The sequence below is a fragment of the Trachymyrmex cornetzi genome, unplaced genomic scaffold (assembly GCF_001594075.2).
Source record: "Trachymyrmex cornetzi isolate Tcor2-1 unplaced genomic scaffold, Tcor1.1 scaffold204, whole genome shotgun sequence".
NCBI classification, from domain to species: Eukaryota; Metazoa; Arthropoda; class Insecta; order Hymenoptera; family Formicidae; genus Trachymyrmex; species Trachymyrmex cornetzi.
Genome location: NW_017296680.1, coordinates 162,785 through 184,635, shown reverse-complemented (window position 1 = coordinate 184,635; position 21,851 = coordinate 162,785). Strand labels below are relative to the sequence as shown.

Genomic DNA, 21,851 nt, shown 5'->3' with positions numbered 1-21,851 from the left:
AGCATGCCATCTGCACGTTGCGCCATCCACTTATGTGGTAAATGGAATTACAAACGCATCCCTATGCTGTGGGATCCCAGGTTGCGGCTCACACCTTGCGTTCACAATGAGCGTGCATACGTTGGGGGGCTAACTGTTGTATATAGCATCGTAATTGAATAACAGTTGGAAATTCGTAGTCGGCAACGGCGATTAGCGCCGGGATGAAAAATTGATATAGAACGCACACACCATTTTATAATGAAAATATTTATTTTACAGAAGTTTTTTTTTTATTACACGAAACTTTTTTTTTGGTAGCCGTAACATGCGTCATATTACCATTTCAATCTAATCTTTTGATACCATTGTGAACGCACTGCTCTGATGGAACGCCAATTCTCGGTTGAGCGTGAGTCACGATTTTCTGACGGATTTGATTGATCGCATTGTGGTTGCAGTCCACGTTGCAGAAAATCCACATAAAAGAGAAAGCGCGGACTGGCCCGGCTACAATGATTTAGAGCGATGCTATCTACGGGCACGAGCGATTTTGCTGATAACAAACTTCCACTCGCTTTATTCGACGGACCACTCGTTCGCTCCGCTCGTGATCTCTACGAAATCGATGAAGAATTTATCGAACGTAATCGCAGTCGCGAAGCCTGAAATTCCGCATCGCAGCCGAATTCGGATGAGCCTCGCGTATCGAGATCGGCAAATTATTCGGCCGTGAGAGAAGCCGCCGTTTATCAAACTCGGCCGAATGTGTATGTGCGTGTGTGTGTGCTGCTGGTCTATCGAAGACAGGCACGTTGATTTATTAAATTGCCGCGCCAAGCGAGAGAAGAAAAGAGAAAGAGAAGGATCCATGTATTAAGAGCGAACACGGTCAACCGAGACGTCGCGACGCAGCGTCGCCGTCGCACACCTTTTCTACTAGGCTCGAAGACAAAATTATTAAAGTTCGCCGTAGTCACGTAGTACAAGCGTGCACCATCGATGTTTGCGCTCGTAGTCGGCGACTATATGAGTTTCCGGTAAATACAGCCGCTTCATCCGTCGAAGTTGATGAAAAGAGACTTGTTTACTCGCAGCCTGCTGATTTCCGAAGTACGACGCGATGCTGCAAAACTCACGAGCGAGAAACATCCACGTAAAGGATTCCGTGTATACAACGAACTGCCCGGTTTCCAACGGGAGAGCTACCGTTTTATCAGTAGGATGGATAAATCCTGTTTGTCTGCAAAAGTTCAATAATCGATATGATATTGCACAAAGTATAAATACGGTTTAGAGTAACTTCGTTATTTTTAAAGATTTTTCTGCCTGTTTATCCATTTACTTTCAACAACAGCAAAGGAGAGGCTCATTTTTAGAAAAGATGTGTTGTTACAATTTTTCTTCTAAAGACTCGACTCGAACAGAAAGTATAAAATTAGAGCTATAAAATTATTAAGCACTTTATTGATTAGCGTTTCTCTAAAAAATGACGAATTACTTTTTCTTTTAGTAATTTCTTGGAATTAGTTAAGATACATGCATGTATATTTTTTTCAATTTATTGCGTAATGGTATTTATAAATGTCATGTATATGACATTGTTTAAAAAAATAGGTTCAATATCATAGATTGGCGTCCACAAAGTTCTGACATCAACTCGATGAATATTTATGGGTTTACTTGAAGAAAGAAATCCATTAAGAATGCATTTCAAAACAAGATAAATTGCGATTATGGAAGTACGAGAACAAATAACGAAATTCACTAACAGAAAACTAGTAAAAAGTTTACCAAAAAAAAATTGCAAAAGTATCATAAAGCAAAATGGAAGTGTAATAAATCATTAAATATTGATAATTTATTAATAAATGAAGCCGAAGTTAACAAATTTCGTTGTATTTATTTTGATCTACAGATTTAAAATTTAAAAAATTTATAAAAATGCCTTATAAATTTTATAATTTTAGACACGACTATACGTGTAATTTGATTTATGCGTGTACTTTAACCGATTACCGTGCGTACTCTTTCGCATAATTATTTCGACGTGAAAAATAGCGCGATATAATTATTCGCACATGAGAAAGGGCCCGTTTAGATGCACTTCCGGTTGATTTCCCATGACGTACGAAAATTGCGCAGGGAAAAATTGCTCGTCAACCTTCATCTTTCGCGCAACTGTACGAGTCATAATTTTGTACTAAGCGAGCCCATCTTTCCTCCAGTCCGCGCTGTGCAAATAGTGCACCGGGAGTTTCTAGCACCGCTGCGGTAGCGGCAGCTCTGAAACAATAATTAATTAGCTGCCTCACAAGGAAGCGAGGCACGGCGAGGAGAACGATGATCGCAGATGTTGCACGTCGGTAACGACGACCCGTAGAGACGTACAAGCATCCCCACCGTTGCGGAAGTAAATTGCAGACGGATGTTGTTCTCTCTAATCGGGAGCTAGTCGGAAACATTTTCCAATCGTCCATTGATTAATAATTAATTTGACGGAGGTAACTAAATAACAAGCGGTTGACTAATTGAGAGATAATCTCTATTTTTTTATATGTTTTTGTTGCACATTGCAAACTTTACTGTGCAATACATTAATGATTATTACATAATGTTATTAAGGGGAATATTTTTTCGTTAATAGTTATTCAATATTGGAACACTATTACAACGATTACACAGAAATTTCTATTTGATATATTCAATAAGCGTATCAGAGAATATTCAGTAAGCGGATTAAGAGAATATTCTGATTTTGTAAGCTTAATATATTGTCGTACATACTTAATTTTTCGTTTACAATTTTTCAGTATTTATTATATAAAACTTTATATGCATTACAATTCGTTACAAATTCTTCAAAGTTTTCTGTCAATATTCTTTACTTAGGTATTCTAAAAATGGAAAGAAATAAATCATTATTATAACGTAAATTGTATTAACATCATTGATTTTAATGTACGCTGTAGTTTTTTTAAGAATGTACGTGTTGTTTGATTCCAAAACAGTCCTTAACAAAACAGGGAAGCTTCTCGTTAAGGAAACCCACGTGGTCCTTGGCGAGAAGCCACCTCGAGATCCTTTCTTCCACGACACAGTCGGTGCTCGATCGATGTTGACGACCAGACCAATCGACCATTAAGTATATCCCAGGTCGCGCGCAAAAAGAACACGGTAGGCAATCAATCTTCCATACGTCGAAGTCTTGTAGACGCTACCTCGCGTCTCTCATGACGACGTGGAGGAAAACAGGAGGTGATGTCCGGAGGTGCGGAAGAAACGTTGCGGGACGAGCGAACCTGAAGCGTCATCGCCGCAAAAAGTCGTCAGTCCTCGACGATAGAGGAGAGACTGCTCGGAAGCGGTCTAGCGTCAGAGAGGAAACGACTCTTGCTCTTCGGCAATTCGCGACTAGTCGAGTAACATCGATTTGTCTTTCGATTCGTCAAACGTCGAGGCGTTACGGCAATTTAACGGGTTCTATATCTGTGATTTCAGGTAGCAGCGAGGAATCGAGGGCCGGTGGCGGTGATCCTGGGAAGCTGGGAGTGAAGAAATCGAGACTGAAGGCCTCCTCGCCGAACAGGCAGGGACCACAGCAGTGTCAGGTGAGTGAAGACGTGAGAAGATTAGTCATTGAAGAGAAATTAAATTCTTGCAAATAACATGAGTCTCACAGCCAATCAAAATATAATGAAATCAAGATAAATTAATTCGATAAAGAAGTTTTTCTAGTTTATAGATAATCTACAGCTTTTGTACGGCAATAAATTTATTGGAATTGTAGGATTATTCAGTTTTGTCCTTTTAAATTTTATTTTTTCGATAAGTGGAATTGATGTTATTTGCTATAATCTAAATATATTATTAGTTAAGCAGAAACATCAATAATTTTGATGGAATGATATTGGCATTTGTTATGTGATCTGTAACAGATGAGCGAGATAAATTGTCATTCGAATTTCATTGAAATTGGCTCTTCCGCAACGGTAGTAGAACGATTGCTCATATATGCATATCAAGAATATTTATGCAACTAATAATCAGAATATCCAACTGCCGCGACACCGTCAATCGCGCTTTATAGTAGTCGTGCATCCTTCGACAAGATATTTTTACGTAATGAAATTTGTTTAACAATTATTTGCTTAACAATAATTTTAAATTTACAGAGTTTCGAGGCTATTCGCAATTTTTTATTCTAAATGGGCTGTCTCTTACTCGGTAGAAAAAAATTACGTTTCATTATCAATAATTATCATGCACGTGGACCCTCATTTTACCGTAATAAAAATTACTCATATAGTCTTAATTATACTGGCATGTGTCGGGAACATTATTTTTGAATATTCTCTTATGTACATATATACGCATAGCTTGTTTAAATTACGTGTATGCATAATGTAGCTATGTTCTTGTAGCTGCGTTGTGTTTTTTTTTTTACCAGTATGTTTTAATTAAATCTGGAATCACTTGCGAAAATAACAAAAATATACCGCGGCTGTAAACGTAAACTGACATTAGATAATTGTCTCTGTCAATTGATTTAAAGTTTGCTGAAATAAAGTACTCGACTACGTGCGCGAATCGAAAGTTGGTCCGCGGTTCAAACCGATAATTGCGCAGTTCTTTAATTACTCGTGCATCGCGAAATTGTGTAACTACTTTTTATAGTCTATTTTTCCATATCTGTTATACAATATACTATACAGACCCCACGAACTATGTTTTGTTTAACGGTTCCCTGACCGGTTTTTCCCCCCCGCTGTGCTCCATTTTAACAGTTAGTTTCCTTTCGAGAGCACGCAGCGACAAAGAGCATTTTCACGGGGAAGAACGAGGAGACGGTTCGTTAGCGACCGATCGAGTTAGACGACCACGATCGATGACCACGGGGGTGTGCTCGAAAACCGTAGCGCGAGGCCACAAAATTCGTGCTAACCCGCCCCATTCTACCCCTGTGTGTCTGCCCCTTTCCGTCCCTTTCGCCCGCAGCCGGAACGAGTCGAAATGGCGCCATCGAACGCTAACGATGCTGACCCACTTTCCGCACCGCGCCGGCGCGCTTGTTGCGGAAAGCCACCGACGTGCGGGGATGCGCTTTCGCATCCGTGACGTGCAATCCGGACGAGTTTTCGTACGCACGCGGCATTTTTACGACGGCCCTTCGAGTCCGTTTTATCACGGATCCGCGTATACGTCCGTGTTGCCTTCAGACAACTTTTTTGTGATATAGCTATTTCCCATTTCAACTTGAAGCGCGGCAAATTAAATGCAGGCTCTGACGCTAAGCATGAAACACATCCTGAGTTTATTATCACTGTTGTTATAGCATTCTCTTTTTATTCGCGAATCGTCATTTAATATTTTTTTTATTCTCTCGGATTCATGCGGTATTAATTTAAATTAGCAAAATAGAAGAAATTAGAAATTTGCTTTTTCCTCATCTCTTTATTTTCATCGACTTAGATTAAAAGTACCAAAAAAAAGGGATAATTTCATTGATTCTTATATATCATCTTCTATTCATTCTGTACGATTTTCGCATATATCTCTCGTACAGGTCTCTCTACATTATACCTACATGTAAAATGGAAATGAACCGTAATCGGCCGATTCCGAACTGACGATGACGTGACTGCAATTTATTTGAACGTGACGACAGCGCGAAATGGCAGCGCTAGCCTTGATTTCAGCACGGCTCAATTTCCTTCTTCCGAGCCCAGCCCTCTCTCGTGACCCACATTAAGACGCAACGGGTCTCGGCGCTAAAGTGCCAGGCGGTTGTCGGAGCTGTTTATACACGCGGTACACGCTCGCGCGCGTGCAAGCACGGGGCGTCATCGTGGCCGTGTGCCGTGTGTGGAAAGGCTGTTGAATATTCAGGCGACGCCGGCGCGAGCCTCGAGCAGGCAGGGCAAACACGACGGCATCTCGTGATGTAACACACGAACGCGATACTCCCCCGCGCATTCCCCGTTTGTCGTCAGTACATTCGACCGATTTAGGCGTGCCTCGTAGTGGTGGTGGAGGTTGGTGATGATGGTGGTGGTAGTGGTGGTATTTAGGAGCTAACCCTTTCAGAACCCACCACCTTCGCTGATTGATCTGCTTTCCTCTCCCGCGTCGTACATCGTGCGGTCTGCACACGCTCCGAGCTTTTGACTGAGCAAAACCACTTTGCTCCTTGAGTCTGTAGATTTGTATTCTCGTTGCAAGTTTAACAGTCAGATATGTTGGCCCCGATTCTGAAATCTTATTTACTTGGTATATTTAATCTCAGTAAGAGACGAGAATTATACAGACGTCTTTAGACTCGTGATGAGAATACGTGCCGTACTGTTTAAGGGATGGAAGCCCTCCTTCTACAGATCCGCTGTCTTTGCGACTGATCCTACGTTTCTATCTCCATCGTCCCTGTTCTCTTCTGTAAAGGATCATACATTATACTCTCTCGTTTCCACATAGCATCCCTGTCGCATGCGCTTCTTGCTCTTTCATCCTCGCTACTTGTTCTCCTTCATCTCTGCCACTTCCTCTTTCGTCCCCTTTGACCCGTACTCTCTCGTCATTTCGTCTCTTCTCTTTCTCCCGCGTATGCCCGGCCAGCCCCTCGTCCTGGTGTGCCTTGTTACGTAATTAAATGACGGTTCGCCTGACTTGTTGACAAGCCTTGTCGATGTATCGAGTTAGCGACGAATTAAGCCCGTCCGCCTTGGCTCGATTATGGCTCTCGGATATCGCCGCGATCCAAAGGGGGTGGTACTCGAATGAGAGAGAAAGAGAGAGGAGGCAAAGGAGGGAAACAGCGGGAGCAAGAGAGGGAGGGAGAGAGAGGTAGAGAAGGCTAGCGGCCTTTGCAGCAGCGTCCGACGTGACGCTCGGCTGTCTCGCCGGAAATTGATCGTTATTCATTACAGGACGCCCGTGGAATTTTCCTCGTCACGGCGGGCTCTGTCCCGCCATAATTTATGCGCCAATTATCGCGCACGGCATTATGCGCGAGACGGTCGATTAATGTCGCGCGACGCGAGATAAAGTTTTTTAATGCACCCTTATGATCGCTCGCAATGCATCAACGATTTCCATTTAGAGCCGCGTTGCGTGGCGTAGCCCGGCCTCTCTCATAGATGCCATCATCTCTAACGCTGGACGCAGCATCGGTGCGTGCTAATTAATAATTCAAACGCAACGCGTCGGGCGTTTTATACCTTGTATAACGACATGGCAGATTGCGAATATGATGATATTGAAAGTTTGAAAATCTGCGGGATGAAGAAGAATAATGCATGTGATTATTAATCGTTCTGCTTGTGTAGCGTTTTATGCTGAAAATAATTTGCGGCAAATGTGAACGCGTTTACATCGATTTAATAAAACCGAAGTCTTGTTAAGTTTTATATGAGAATTTAATTTTCTACTGCAGCTATGTATATCATCGAGGGAGCTATTGTTGTTTGCAATTATTTAATCCGCATTTGTGTAAATGTAAAAACGATGGTTTCACGAGGATGATGGAATCGCTGATGTACTCGGCGATCGATCGATTTTTCGCTTCGTCAACTGTACATTAAATCATTAATTAATCAGACCCGGCAATACACACATCACAGAAAGTCAGAGAACTTTCACGCTAATTTTAATAAGCCAATGGACTTTTTTTTTCTGAAAAATGTAAATGGAATGTGTGACACACTATAATCTAAAAACGCGCACACGTGTGGGATATTATCTGATTAATCCTCGCGTTGATTAAATCACTGTTCTTCTTTCCGATTTAACACTCGTTTAGTTAGTTTACTCTCCCTTTTTATCCTTTTTACCCTTTTCATCTTGTTATCTTTCCACGACATCGCTACGAAATGATCTTGCAATCTGATTGTCACGGACATTACATTTTTGGTTGAGAGACTTTGAGAAAACGGGCCAACGTATAATCTCCAAATTCGTACAAACATATGTGCATGTACTATGCTGACATACGTGCCCGTTATTCTGGATACCTATGTACTCCCAACATTCGCAGTGACACGAGCTGTTAATTAAGCCGACTTCAACCCAAGTTGTTGGTAGATCTACGTGCAGCTTCACCCCATTACGTCGTAGTTTCTACCCCAGTCCGTTGCTCTTGTTGTCGATCCTGCTCTTTACCATTCCGTTACATTCTGTACATCTTTAGTTGCGACAAAGGGACTAGGCTTCGTTTCACGTCTGACGAAAACTATTTGTTACTACTGTACGTATCGTGAACTCGTGCGAAGAAATGATTATCATTCACCTTGAATATATTAGAAACGTATTATTAATAACGTCATTTGGTATAAAAGCACAAGTTTCAATTTATTTTTAGTTTGTTGACTTAAGGAATTTTGTATTGTACAGCTTTAAAAGCTCGATGATTTCAGTTTCTTTTTAAAGGAGTTGATAATATTTCTTTCTTTTTCTTGCTTGCAACAAACAATTTTAGAAAATATTATATATTTTCTTAATACATTTCAATTATTTATAAATGTCGATACATTAATTTATTGTGTGTCTTTCTTTCTTTCTCTTTCGCTCTCACTTTTGACTATTACAGTATTTTATTTATTTTTTATATTGTTTAACATGTTCGAGGTGAGGAAAATAATCTTTTACGTCTAACTATTTGTGACCTGATTGATGTATATCAATAAAAAGCCTTATAGCTCTTATTTTCTTGATAGACGCTTAGAAATTATTTTATGGAGAAGTTATTTCTTAGAAATTATTTTCAAGAAAAGTATTCGGCTTGCATTAGCCTTGTTATGTCTGCCTTTCGTTAGAAGAAGTTGCTGGCAAACGAACGACTCGGTGCGGTCGTCTTTCGTGACACAATGAAAATCCCGAACGGTAACGCGATTTCCTGCGTTCCATTCATCGTCCTTTTTCCTAGCAACATAGTCCATTCGTACATTACTTGGCCGTCCTCAACCCTCAAACGAGAATAATATTCTCCTGCGCCATCATGGCGGCGAGCCTTTGTCTCTTTGCAGCATCAGTAGCAACAACGGCACACCGCGTCTTTCCTTCTCGCGAAGGCTGCCTTCCTCATTATTTACGGAAGCGCGAGTTTCTCGTCTCCTTAACGGTTGCTGGTAATAAGATGCACTTCTTTAAAAGATTCGCCTGCCCGGAAGCGACAAATTGCATTCGCCCAGCGGCCTCGCCCCCTCGGGGTTACGTTGCCGCTTCCAGCCTCTGTTAAAAGAAAACACGGGACGCGAACGTGGTTAGCCGGAACAAACGTTAACCGAATGAAACCACAGACGTATTTTACTCACGAGTCGCGTGGTGGCTGTTCATTTTAGCGAGCGTTCAAATAATGAAGTAATCTCGTCTTTCTTTCTTCTCCTTTTCTTTTTTTCGTTAGATATTTATATTCATGGTTGAATCACAATTACATGCAATATGTGAATTATGTTGCAGATATTGTACTCTCTAAATCTGAATCAGTGGATAATCACTGATATCAGTGCCAAGTATGCCACTAGTAAACAGTCAATCAAATGTGAGATCCTTAACCTAGCCAATCTTTATTATGTGATTTAACTAATCTTGTTTTAATGCTTAAATTCAATGAATATGGTATTAGAACATTGAAATTTACGTGTAGTATTTTAGTTATGTAATGCTCAAACGTTGTTCCTTTTTTAGTTGAACTTTACTGATTATCAGTGCCAAGTATGCCACAGGGTAATTAGTGACTGCCCACTGATTTAGATTTAGAGAGTAGTATATATATGTATATATACACGTTTCTTTAACTCCCTGCGTAGAGCATAAGGCCTCTAATAAGGCTTCAGTAACAATGGATTTTTTCCGGAATTAAGTTGTTAGCCTAATGTTCAACCCCTAGCCTGGAGGGTCTATATATTCACTAATATAGTCACTAATATATAGGACTTACAATTTAACGCCGGATTTGAACGGCGCTGGTGATCAAAGGTCTCTTAATTAAGTGGAGCCATTTACTCAAACGCGAAAAATCGACCATGTGGGCGCAGATAGGATTGACCCCGGATCTACAGATCGCAAGTCAATCGCACCGAGTGGCAAGCCACTCGACGTCCCAATTATTTATTATATCTAATATATATTTTTTAATATATAAGATAATGTATATATAATTACAGTTTTATATATATATATATATATAACTGTAATATATATATAGTCGTCTCTATATTTGATTTGATTTGGTACACATACTGTATTAAATTAAATATTACGTAATATTTTTATAGCAATTTTTCAAAAAGTTATAAATACGCGGACAGTAGCTTATTCTTCGTTTCATTGATTACCAGAGATATATTCAAATCGGTTATTAGATTGAATCGAGCAAAATCATAGAGACTAAATGATATTTTCTTGATCTTCCTACGTAGTTTTCTCAAATATAGAATATATCATCAAAATTTTAGAAACTCTATTGTCGGTAGTACACACAATTTCACATTTGATCCTTCATACTCGTACTTCTCATTGGAAGAGCAGCCACGACGAACGTGGTTGGTCAGAATGACCGTTAAGCGGATCGGCCGATCGATGAGGCCAGTTGAAACCATGAATCGCTCTGTGGTTGCCTCTCCGACCACTCGTTCGGCCCAAGTGTTCTCCCGCGCGTACCTCTCCTACCAAGGTTCCCTCTTAACGAAGTATCAATGTTACCACCCGCGGGATTACGTATTCAGAGCTCGGTGTTGGTTGGTGTACATTGGCTATGGCGCTACAGGCTGCAGTCGCGAGCCAAGTGGAGACGACCAAGAACCATCGTATACGGACGAGATGCGGCCAGAGATCGTGGCGACCGGAGGTGGGTTGGCAAAGAGAGTGGTAGCCAGAAAGGCCAGGAGTAATGATGTTTGTTTAGCTCTCAAGAAGAGGGTCCGCGTCAGGGATGGAAGATACGGGTTTTGGCACGGAGATGATGGGTGAGGGAAAAGACCCTACCCTTCGTCGTTGAGCTCTCTTCGTTACATCCTCCTTCCTTAGCTCTTCGTGTCTCTCTCTCTCTCCCTCCCCTCTCTCTGTCTCTGTCTATCTTACCCTTATCTCGCCATCTGCCGTTTCTACTGCCTCTTCTCCGTCACTCCAGCAGCTCCTCTCATCTTTCTCTCTAGTCCCGGTCCTCGCCTCGTAAATTGAAACTCCCGTGTGTTGGCGTCCGTGCATCTGGAGCTCCTTAGGAGTTAAGCTACGCAAATTAGATTTTCTGCTTAGGAGCCAGAAGTACGACTCCCCTTTCCCTTGGCGCCTCGCCCCTTTTCATCCCCCCCCCTTCCTCCCCCTTGGCTCCTGCGAGACCTGCACGAGACCGTGTGCAAACGTTCATCCCACCTCTTGAATATATACGGCCACCACCTCTACACGTCTTAAATCTTTGCGTTTGCGTCATTTCTGGCTCTTTTTTTTTTATTCCCTTTTCCGTAGTTTTTACGTCCTCTTATCTGTGCCCCTACTTTCTCGCCGCCCTCGCTTATCTCCTCCCTTGCTGGTCCGCTTCACGTCTTTGGTCAATATTATCCGCGACGCGTCAGGAACGTCTTAATACCTTTTTCTTTAATCTGGGATTTACTCTCGGTAGTGGAGGCGACGCGAAGTTTTTCTATCTATGGCCCGGAAATTTCTTCTGTCATGTTGGAGAGTACTTCTCGTTTTCTCGAGAACGTTCGTTATGTACGCCCGTTCCTTCATGAAATGGAATTTGTTGCCTGTTTGCTGGATCCCAGCAAATGTTTGCCGACAGACTGTACCGTTTAAGCTATACGTGAGTCGTCATAGCAACCGTGGCTCATGGTTAAATAGTATCGCTTCGCATGAGTGCTTGCGAGGATTCCACAGGAAGTTCGTATTCCGCCGGATGTCAACAAGCTTCTTTTTTTGTACCGAAAAGCCAGGGCCTTGTCTGCGTTAGTTTCGCGATTTTTATATTTAAATGACATTGAAGATACATAGATGATAAAAGTAATTAAGAATTTTGTAATTTTGAACTATAAAAATCAAAGCCTTAAACGGTCTAGCTAGATCTTAAATGCTTGTATGATTCTTATATGAATTTATGTACTACATATGTAGTTCTTAGAAACGCGGTTTAAAGGTTTAGGACACTCGCACGGAATGCAAGAGATACGGGTTCGACTCTCGGCCGAGGTAATATTTTTCGCAATAAGAATTAATTATTTATAGATTTTAATATGTCATTTAACATTATTAAGATCGTTTCGAAGATGCGAATAAGTATCAAAAAATTGTTAAATTGCTAGTCAATTTAACTCGTGATATTACTGCGGTAGTTTAGTAGAGTTAGCGTTTCAAGATCGAAAAATCATTTCTAAGGACTACATACGTAGTATATAAATTCACACAAGAATCATACAAACATTTAAGATCTAGGTAAACCGTTTAAGACTTTGATTTCTACAGTTATCACCACATATACGGTCCTATAATATATTATATTGTTTCTAATTTTAACTTTTAGTTCATCTATAACTTGTCTCGTTACTGTTGCATACAAAAAATCAAATCATCTTTCGATTTCTCATCGTATATGAGAAAGTTAAAAATTTCAAATAATACAACACTTACACGATCGACACTTACGTTTCTTTCTCCTTTTGTTAAGTAGTTTTTTGAAGTCAAAAGGAAGTCCGTATTCAGGAAAACGATGATATTCCTTCGCGACTTCGGATTCGGCTTTTCTCGTTTCACCGGAATCACCGGCGATTCATGTACCCTTCGCGTTCGTCGAACATTTGGAAATAACAGCGAAACGAGAAGCGGAAAAGACTTTTCCGATAATGGAGGCTCGGAATCGTGCCATCGCACGTTTTCCGTGTCGTCACGTGGCGCGGCGGCGGCCGCAGGTGCATTGGAAATTAATTTCGGCTTAATGCCGCGGCGCCGGTACCGCGAATCCTTCGACGTGACGATGAATTCCCGATGCCCTCGAGACGTGATATTCCGAATCTCGTCCGCGGGATTCCACGAACAGCCACGCATTAGAGCGAGTTTAACCACGTCACAGGCGTTCTGTACTTCTCGCATTATTGATCCCATTTAGTATGTACCTAATCATCTTGTTTGCCTTTCGTTTTTTTTTTCTGCGAATACTGAAATTTATTTAAAGAGCGTAATATCTATAATAATGTTACAACATAGAAAAGATGGATTGTTACTTATAGTAAATCAATTATTTCAGTGAAATTATATTACAGTTATATTGATTCCTTAATTCGTTTTAAAGTTTACACACACCTAGGATATTATTTTGTAAAATAATATTGACAGAGGAGAGTATATTTGTTTTAATTATGTTACTTTTGGTGTTACCTCGATGATACCGCTTGATTATATTATGCATGGCATTTCGAGAGGCAGAGACAGGCTCGTGACGAAAGACGCAGGGCAAATTTATTGGAAATGTTAATCGTTCCTATCGTTCATGTACCCGCGGAATTTGCACGATTTTCCACGACGGCGAACTCGTCGCCCATTTGAACGAGGCATTAGCTTTTCGGGTAGAACACTGGCCGCATTCAATTCCTCGGCCTTTGGCTACCTGAAATAGTTCCTGAAATAGTCCGCGACCTGGAGGCGCGTATAATAAACCTAATCCCACATACTTAACGGGTATACTATATCCAGGACCGGCACACGATGCGGTCGACATTAAATCCGCGAGTAATTTCTACGTATTGCGGTGATACCGGTTATCTCTTATTCTTTAATAGGACCGACAATAATAGCATCATTTATCAGGGAAGTATTAACGGCCACCAAATTTTCTCCTCGTCCCATCTCGATACTTTGCGGCGAGAATAACTAATTTAATTCTGTGGCACAAAAAAATAAAATCTTTTATATTATATTTTTTATTATTAACAATATTAATTGTTCGAAAGATTGGATTTATTTTCATCAATCTTTTGGAATAGAAAAGTGATTATAAAGTTTTTATGTTTTTAAATTTTTATAACTTTCATAAATTGCATATATAATGCTTTTTATGGATTTATTTTATAGATTTTATTTTATGTGTAGAAGATTATAAAAGTTTAAAGTTGCACGAAAACTTTATTTATATTTTACTTTTGAAATAATATATCGAGCAAAACTGCATAATAGAATAAATACGTTTATTTGACGTGTAACGACTCTGTTATGTTAAAAACGCGATTATTATCGTTCGTTGCAGAAATTGCGAAATTATTCTTATCGATGCTAGACACAATAATTGTTGCGTTGTGCGAAGATAAACTTGCCAACAGAAAAGATCCGCGTTTAATCATTTGATATCATTGTTCTAATATCTGTCATAAAACGATGTCCTCGCTTTACAACGATTAGCATGCTAATTGAAAATTGTAGCCACGCTTTAATTTCTTGTGCAGTTTAAAAATAGACTTCGCGTGACTCTTCGTACGTCGCTAATGTACTCGATGAAAAGAAATTCCATCGGATATGTGTACAATGTGGCTTCCACTACACCATGATGATAATCGAGAGAGTTGCACTCAGTGGCAAATGTAACGTAATTGTGTATAGCCGCGATTCGACAGATGCCATATATAATTTTCATCTACACTGCTGCTGCAACGATGGTTGTTTCTCTCTGTTACAGATCTGCGGGAAGGTGTTCAACAATGCATCGGCGCTTACGAAGCACAAACTGACGCATAGCGACGAGAGGAAATATGTGTGCACGATGTGCGGCAAGGCGTTTAAACGGCAGGATCACCTGTGAGTACTGATTAGAGAATTTCTCACATCAGAGATATCAGCGATATTTTGCGAATATGTTACATTTTACGAAATAAGCTCTTAGTAACTTAAAATTGACAATATAATCTCTGATAGCAGATAACTGTTTCATCCAGATTGCAATGCTTTCGAATTTAGTATCAAAGTACTGAAACTTCATACAACTATGGTCTTATGCCATTGATATTTGTGTTTTCGTGCGCAGGATTGGATCATAGTTGTAACACAGGACTATAGTTGTGTGAAATTACGATATTAAATGAGAATTATATATATTACGAATTGATAGCAATATTTAGAAAAGAAAGATATTTATTTACAGTAAATTCGTACCAGTAGCGTTACGTTGCAACGTTGCTCTACAGAAAGAAGTTTTGCTGAAGTATCTAAAAATTTAGTTAGATAGCAGATTTAAGAATGATTTTGTTGGACCATCAAAAGAATTACGTAGAACGCTCAAACTGGGACGTTCAAATTTTTTGCAGCATTGCTTATCATACTTGTGTGAATTTCCTATATAATTGTTTTGATGATCCAACAAAATTATCAAGCTGTTTCTAAATTTTTAGATACTTCAGCAAAATCGTTCTTTCCATGTACGATCTCGTTAAAAGTCTATTCCACTTTTCGATCAACATCTTGCGTTTGTACGCACTGCATTGACACACAACAGATCCGTTCGTCTTTTCGCATTTCTTCCCCTTTCTTCGTCTGAGCGTCATAGGGCGTATTACAGATTCCCCGTGCTTATAAAACAAGAACGAGAACAACACTCGAGCCAGAGCTTAAAGGAAAACGCTCGTGCTCGCGGCAGTGAGCCGTTCATTATGTTCATCAAAGCCTCTCAACGCTCCACTTCGGCAATAGCGTACGCAGGTATATCGTTCGCGTACGAGTGTGCGTTATACGTATGTGTACGTGCATGTGTAGATGTATCTCTCTGCGTTCTCTTCTTTGCTGGTGCGCTCGTAAGAAGCCTTCTAAGCTGCCCCGGAGTGCCTTCTTAAGGCCGGTAGTTGGAGAAATTTCTACGCGTAGGTATGCCGAAGTAATCCCTTAGATATTTCCCTTACGTAATGCTTGGGTTGTCCGGGTATTGGATGGGAGAGCTCGCGGAGCTTGTATCGGCACGTACGGGTATTAAAACTTTCTTGAATTTATGGTGGTAATAGTGTTGCTAAAAAAAGTTCGTTCGGAGATACGTTTCCCTTTATACTGAATTTTACTTTATTTTCATATACATGTACATTGAATAATTTGAGTAATAAAAAAGCGACTACGAAATTAGAATGAAATGTTGCATTTAGATATTTATTGTCGTATTTAAAAACCTTTTATCTTGATTATATTATACTCACTCGTCAAATTAAGGCACTCCCAATATTTAGTTCACTTGTCTTTATAAATCAACTATCTAAAGTTAGCTTATAAATTATTCAATTTGAATCTAATTTAGTTTAAATTATTGTAAGTAAAACGTACTAAAGGGGAGAAGGGAAAATACAATACATCTAAATGTAATGGAAAACGCCATCTCGCGCGACTTAGGATTTTCGCTTCGGAAGCCTGTCCTGAGACACGGATGAGGAAAATGGACAAGCGCGATATAGGAATCAAGAACAAGAAGCGAGAAGGGGCGGCGTACAAAAGCGGGTGATGGAGGCAGACCATAGCGACTAAGGATTCAATTCTTGTTGGGAACGGGCAAAGGAATAACGCGGAATCAATAGAGGTCGGTCTCGCGATTCCGCTCAGCTTCGTCGTTGTAGTGTTGTCCGTCCGACGCGGGTCGAATGCCTCGGCTAGGTTGAACTCGTTGTATTTTCTCGAAAGACGGATCTTCAAATCCTCCCAACCCTCCCCTACATCCTCCCCTGCACTCCCCAACCTTGTTCGGAATCCGCCAGGGCCGACAGGGTCCATTCTACGGGGACAGTATTTTTCTTTTCTTTACTGCTTTCTCAATGTCTTCTCTCGTTCTATTTCCTCAAACTCAAGCGACTCGTCGCGTTCAATGCGACTCGGCGGAAGGGTGCGAGGAATTACTTACGTTTCATTGCGAACATTGGATTTGTGGCTCTTCTAGGCGGAGCTCTTGCTTTCTCTTTCTCTTTTCCATCCATTTCGTTCCACCGATAAATGATAATAGCGTTCAATCTGCCTAGAAGATCGTAAAGGGTAAGACATATCGATTTTAACTAATTTTATTGCTGCCTTAAGTTTGATGTCTTCATTTATTTTCACTATTTGACAAATGTTCTACGAATAGATTGCAATAAATCCATGGTTGAAAGTACTGAACTTCCGTTATCGTGATTTATCTCGTTTATCGGCGATATCGATGCGAGCGTTGTTTTATTTACCATATCTACTATCTTATACCGTATAATCCGGTGAGAGTTTTTCTTTATTTACTTGTTGGCATAAGTTAAACGTTTGTTTGTATCCATTTCATTGAGTACCGCTTTCGGACGATATTTCCCCTCGACTGCTGGGATCCGTATATTCCCAGATGCAAGTAAACGAACCGTGCGATACTATCTCATGCGCGAAATCGCGAAGTCTTTACCCCAGTTCCTGTTTTTCGCCGGAAGCTGCCGCTTCGTCTTCCAAGAAAGCGTGCGCGATCAAGAGAATGCACCCCGGAGTTCCTTCTTTACTTTGGAAAACAGGCTAGCTTTTTCGTTGGATTTGCATCGCTGATATGGAAAAGGTAACGCTTAACGTTACGCTTCTCCGATAAAGCACGTATTGGCAATTTAGCGTAACCACAATATTGCTTGGGTACGATATTCTGCGTCTCGAGGCTTCATATATATCATATTACGAGTTCGCGGCGGCGAAAAGAGGGAACAATAATAGGCAACCTGAGCAATAATAGTGCCATGGGCGAAGATTTTACGGAGGAGAAAGAAGAGATCTTTCAGCTCCATTCCCCGTTTGAATGGACTTTCAAACTTAATTGAGAACGGGAAAAAGTCGGCACGAAGTCTCGCCGTGCTTCATTCTCTTCTCTAAGAATTGGCAGACTACAGTTGTGCAACTACAGTTTCCATCGTCTCTCACCTTCTTTGTCCAGACAGGTCTGCCATTGTAGATCTTTTGTCGAGTAACCGTTATTTACAATTTTTTAAAATTTTAAAAGTAATGTGTATCTACATTTGCGAATATTATTACTGCAGAAAAACGGAATAATTTGCGTTTGGCATATCATAGTTAATATTTATTAATTTTTGAGAGAGACTTGATCAAGAGAGAAAGAGAGTTTTGGGATAATTTTACGTAATTATAGATACGCAAATAATATTCGTACCGTAGTTAACACATTTAGTTTGAAACATGCAGAGATTTCTAAAATTTTTAACTATTGGTAAAGTTGGCTTTATAGATAATAAAGAGGAAGAAGATGAAAGTATGTGTCTTATCTCAAAGTCGATATTATAGATTCTCTAGACTGACAGATTGACTTTTCACTACTTCTTAGATTCTTTACTGATTCGTTACATTTGTTCCTCTTGATATCCTGAAAACTTTACATAAGTTCATATCCTTTAGATTTTGTTTTAAAAAAAGAAAATATATTTTATATAATCTACATATATTTCTGATATAATAATTTCCTAAAATATATCGTAATATGATTTAGGACGACATATGTTCAATCTATTTTTTTGAATATTACAAAACAAGAATCATTCTATTATAAATTATGAACAAAATTTAATACATTTTATACAAAATAATATATAATGATATATAGATAATAATAATAGACATAATGAACGAAACATTTGTTAACGTTGTACGAATAGATGCTCTAACTTAAAGATCCGAGAATCTGGTCGAAAAACAAAAGGCATAGGCGCTTTGTCGCTTCTATAATATATCGCATTTCCCGAAAAAAACTAAGGGACTCGCCGAACGATAGCTTCGTCGATTTCTTCCAGTATCGAACAAGGCACCATTGTACGTTTCTCAGTGTATCTCTGTTATCGAAGTAAATCCACGTAGTCCCTTTGCTGAATCGGAGCGCCGCCGCGCGAAATAAGGAACGGAAGCGCTTACACCTCGAGAGGAATTCTCTTCGAGAGCTTTTCTTCGAACGCGTAGATATATACCGACCGCTTCTTTCTCGCTCGAAAGGGATTTGAGAGGACACTGGAACTAAAGGGAAGAACGACAACATGAGCAACGGTGGAGGAAAGCTGGCCCTTCGAGGAACAAAGTCTTCCCCCTTTGCTTGTAGCACCATCGAGAGCTTTACTTTTCAGAATGCGTTCGATATTTCGATAATTGCTTCCTTGTGACCCTCGTCATATCAAGGAGTTACTAGTACTAACTTTTTCAGAAACAAGACAAGATAAAATAAATATATTTCCTCGTTGGTCTTTATAATCTCTAAACTGAAAAGTATATTGCATTCTTTATAAAAAATAATATATTATAATTTGTAAAATGACAACGCGCGATAATATTAATTGCCTCAATAGTTGGAAGTGTTGAGAATAAACCATCTTTACATCTGGGATAATAAGGAAGTAAATATGTAAAAAATGTAAAAAGAGATAAGTAGGCTTTTTTTGTTAATATTTTTGTTAGACTGTTGGGGTTCAGGCGGAAATAATTGACAGTTGGTAATTAGTATTGATTTAATCACTGTTCTTCTAGGCAAAATTTCCTCACGTACTCATCGACGCGGCCTTTTGCGAGATTCAATTAAAGTTTTGTAGAAATTCTGATTGTCAGCCGCGAGCACAAGTTTATAACAATTAATAACAATTTCCTTTTCATCGTCATATCGTCAAGTTATGACATAAGATAATGAACTTGCGATGAAACGTGAATTTCACTATGATTCCAGATAATGAAACTGCTACTCACTTGATTTCAAACGACTGTTTAGATTTACTTAATTTTTTTACAATCCAATAAAATGAGAAAGAAGAAAAGTCAAAGAAAGGTCAATGAATCTCAAAATTAAAAATATATAATTAATTAATCATTTATTTAACGAAATATATAAATATTTCATTTAATTTTAATCATTCTCAGCTAAGTAATTAAAAGAAAATTACAATATAATATAGATGAATAAATTCATAAATTAAATAATTAAAAGTGAAATAAAAATGGAAACAAATGTAAAAGTCACATCGAAGATCGATATATAAAGTTGGCAGTAAAAGTAATCTAAAATTAAATATTATAAAAATAAAATACATTTCTCACGATAAATCAAACGGTAAGGAAAAATTGTCAAAGAATAAAATTATGTCTTGTTTCGTTTGAAGACGAGAAAAAATAAAGTCAAAAGTCAAAATAATAAAATTTGAACGTGTATTATTTCGGATGCCTGTGTCGTATACTTGTAAAGAACAATACCAATGAGTTTGTCGACATAAAAATTCGACTGAAAGGTATGGCAGTCTGAAGATTTATCATAGCTTGTATTATTACGAGCAACAGAGAACAAATGAAATTCTATTGTACAGGAAAATGAGCGCAATTTATTATTGATTTGTTTTTTTACAATTATTTTTACAATCTCTCATTGTTATTGTTGCAACAAGAAAATATGTGGCTCGATATTAATTAAATAAAAAGATAACAGTGAAAAAATAACTACACGAAACTGTGCCATACCTCGAAATGGATCTTGCTTTAACTTTCATATTATTATTTGTTATCCAAATCACTGTTTTTCTAAACAATTAAACTATTTTGTTAACCAAATGTAACCTTCGAATTCAGTTTACCTATTTATTTAATATCTTCGATGAGTTAAAAATTTTATTTTTTCTACAGCACTGATTAAATAACTATTTTAATAAAACACGTCAGTTGATCAGCGGAAACAACCATTCATCAGATAAAAGCTAAGGATGGAATCTATGTTCGCTTTCTCTCGCTTTCTTTCCGTGTCTCGGAAAACGAAAAGGAAGAATGATACACGTGCGGTCGACACGTCCCAGGTGTTCCTGATTATCTGCGGGAAGGGAAAACGCTGGGAGCTCCGAACGGGTCACCTTAAAAGTTCGACAAATTAGCTTTTACAAATTAAACCCTTCCCACGGTCCCAACTTTACCGACGGAATTTAAGGGAATCCGTTCGTATATCGATAGACTATAAAACTTCACCGGATAGGAATGGGCCTGCGTCTGGCCGAGAATTTACTGGAAACGATATCCCTTCCATCGTGCTCGCCGTATCCGTACGACTTCTTCTTGCAATTCACTGCGGACGGTTCCACTGCGAAAGATCCGACGAAGGATGTCCACGCTTGGGATCTCGTTAAAGTTTCAGGGAACAAAAGAGGCAGCCCTTTCGAGAGTACAACGAACAAATTTATATAAACACACTAGATAATGTGTGTGTTACCGATTGCGTATACGGTCGGATTAGTAATTAATCTTAAATATTAGTAATAGTCAACCAAAATTAGTTAATCAAATTTTTATTAGAGTAACAAAATTTTAAAATTAAAAAGTAAAAAAATTGTTGTAAGTCAAACATTTTTCTCAGTGTTGCAATTAATCCTAAATTATAATCAAAGAAGTAATGTTTCTAAATATGTAAAAGCTAAATATATTTTGCAACTTTTTTTACATTACACTTTGCATGGAAAAGACGGTTTTGCTGATTATTTAAAAATGTAGCTAGATAGAGATCTGAAAATAATTAATGATTTGTTGCTCAAATGTCAAAACTCTTGCAGTACTTGTCATCGTACTTGAGTTTCCTATAATGTAATTATTTTGATGGTCTAACAAAATTATTTTCTGTATTTAGCTCAATTTTTGGATACTTCAAAACGAAATTGTCTTTTTCGTGAATATCGACATAAATAAGGGGCTGAAGATTGTCTCATTTACAAATAGATTGTGTGTTTCAATCGAGATACTGCGTGTTATTCTGCTTATCGAGCCGATCGACGATCTTGCCATTGCAGTCGTCAACGGTGGAATCGGCTGCGAATCGCGTCAATGGGGGTCATGGATTTTATCGCGATCGCTGGCATCGTGAAATCGCGCAACTTGTTGCATGCCGGACATATCCTCGGATCTCCACGTCTTTCCCCAAC

At 39.1% G+C, this 21,851-nt stretch overlaps 1 protein-coding gene across 1 annotated transcript in view; it reads left to right on the top strand.

The window, feature by feature from the left end:
- Positions 1-21,851, top strand: part of LOC108759758 (uncharacterized) — a 328,570-nt gene that overhangs the window by 223,468 nt on the left and 83,251 nt on the right. The window contains exons 5-6 of the mRNA XM_018505367.1: positions 3,481-3,590; positions 14,630-14,748. Of these exons, the coding sequence (XP_018360869.1) occupies positions 3,481-3,590; positions 14,630-14,748 (229 nt within the window). The remainder of the gene's footprint in view (positions 1-3,480; positions 3,591-14,629; positions 14,749-21,851) is intronic.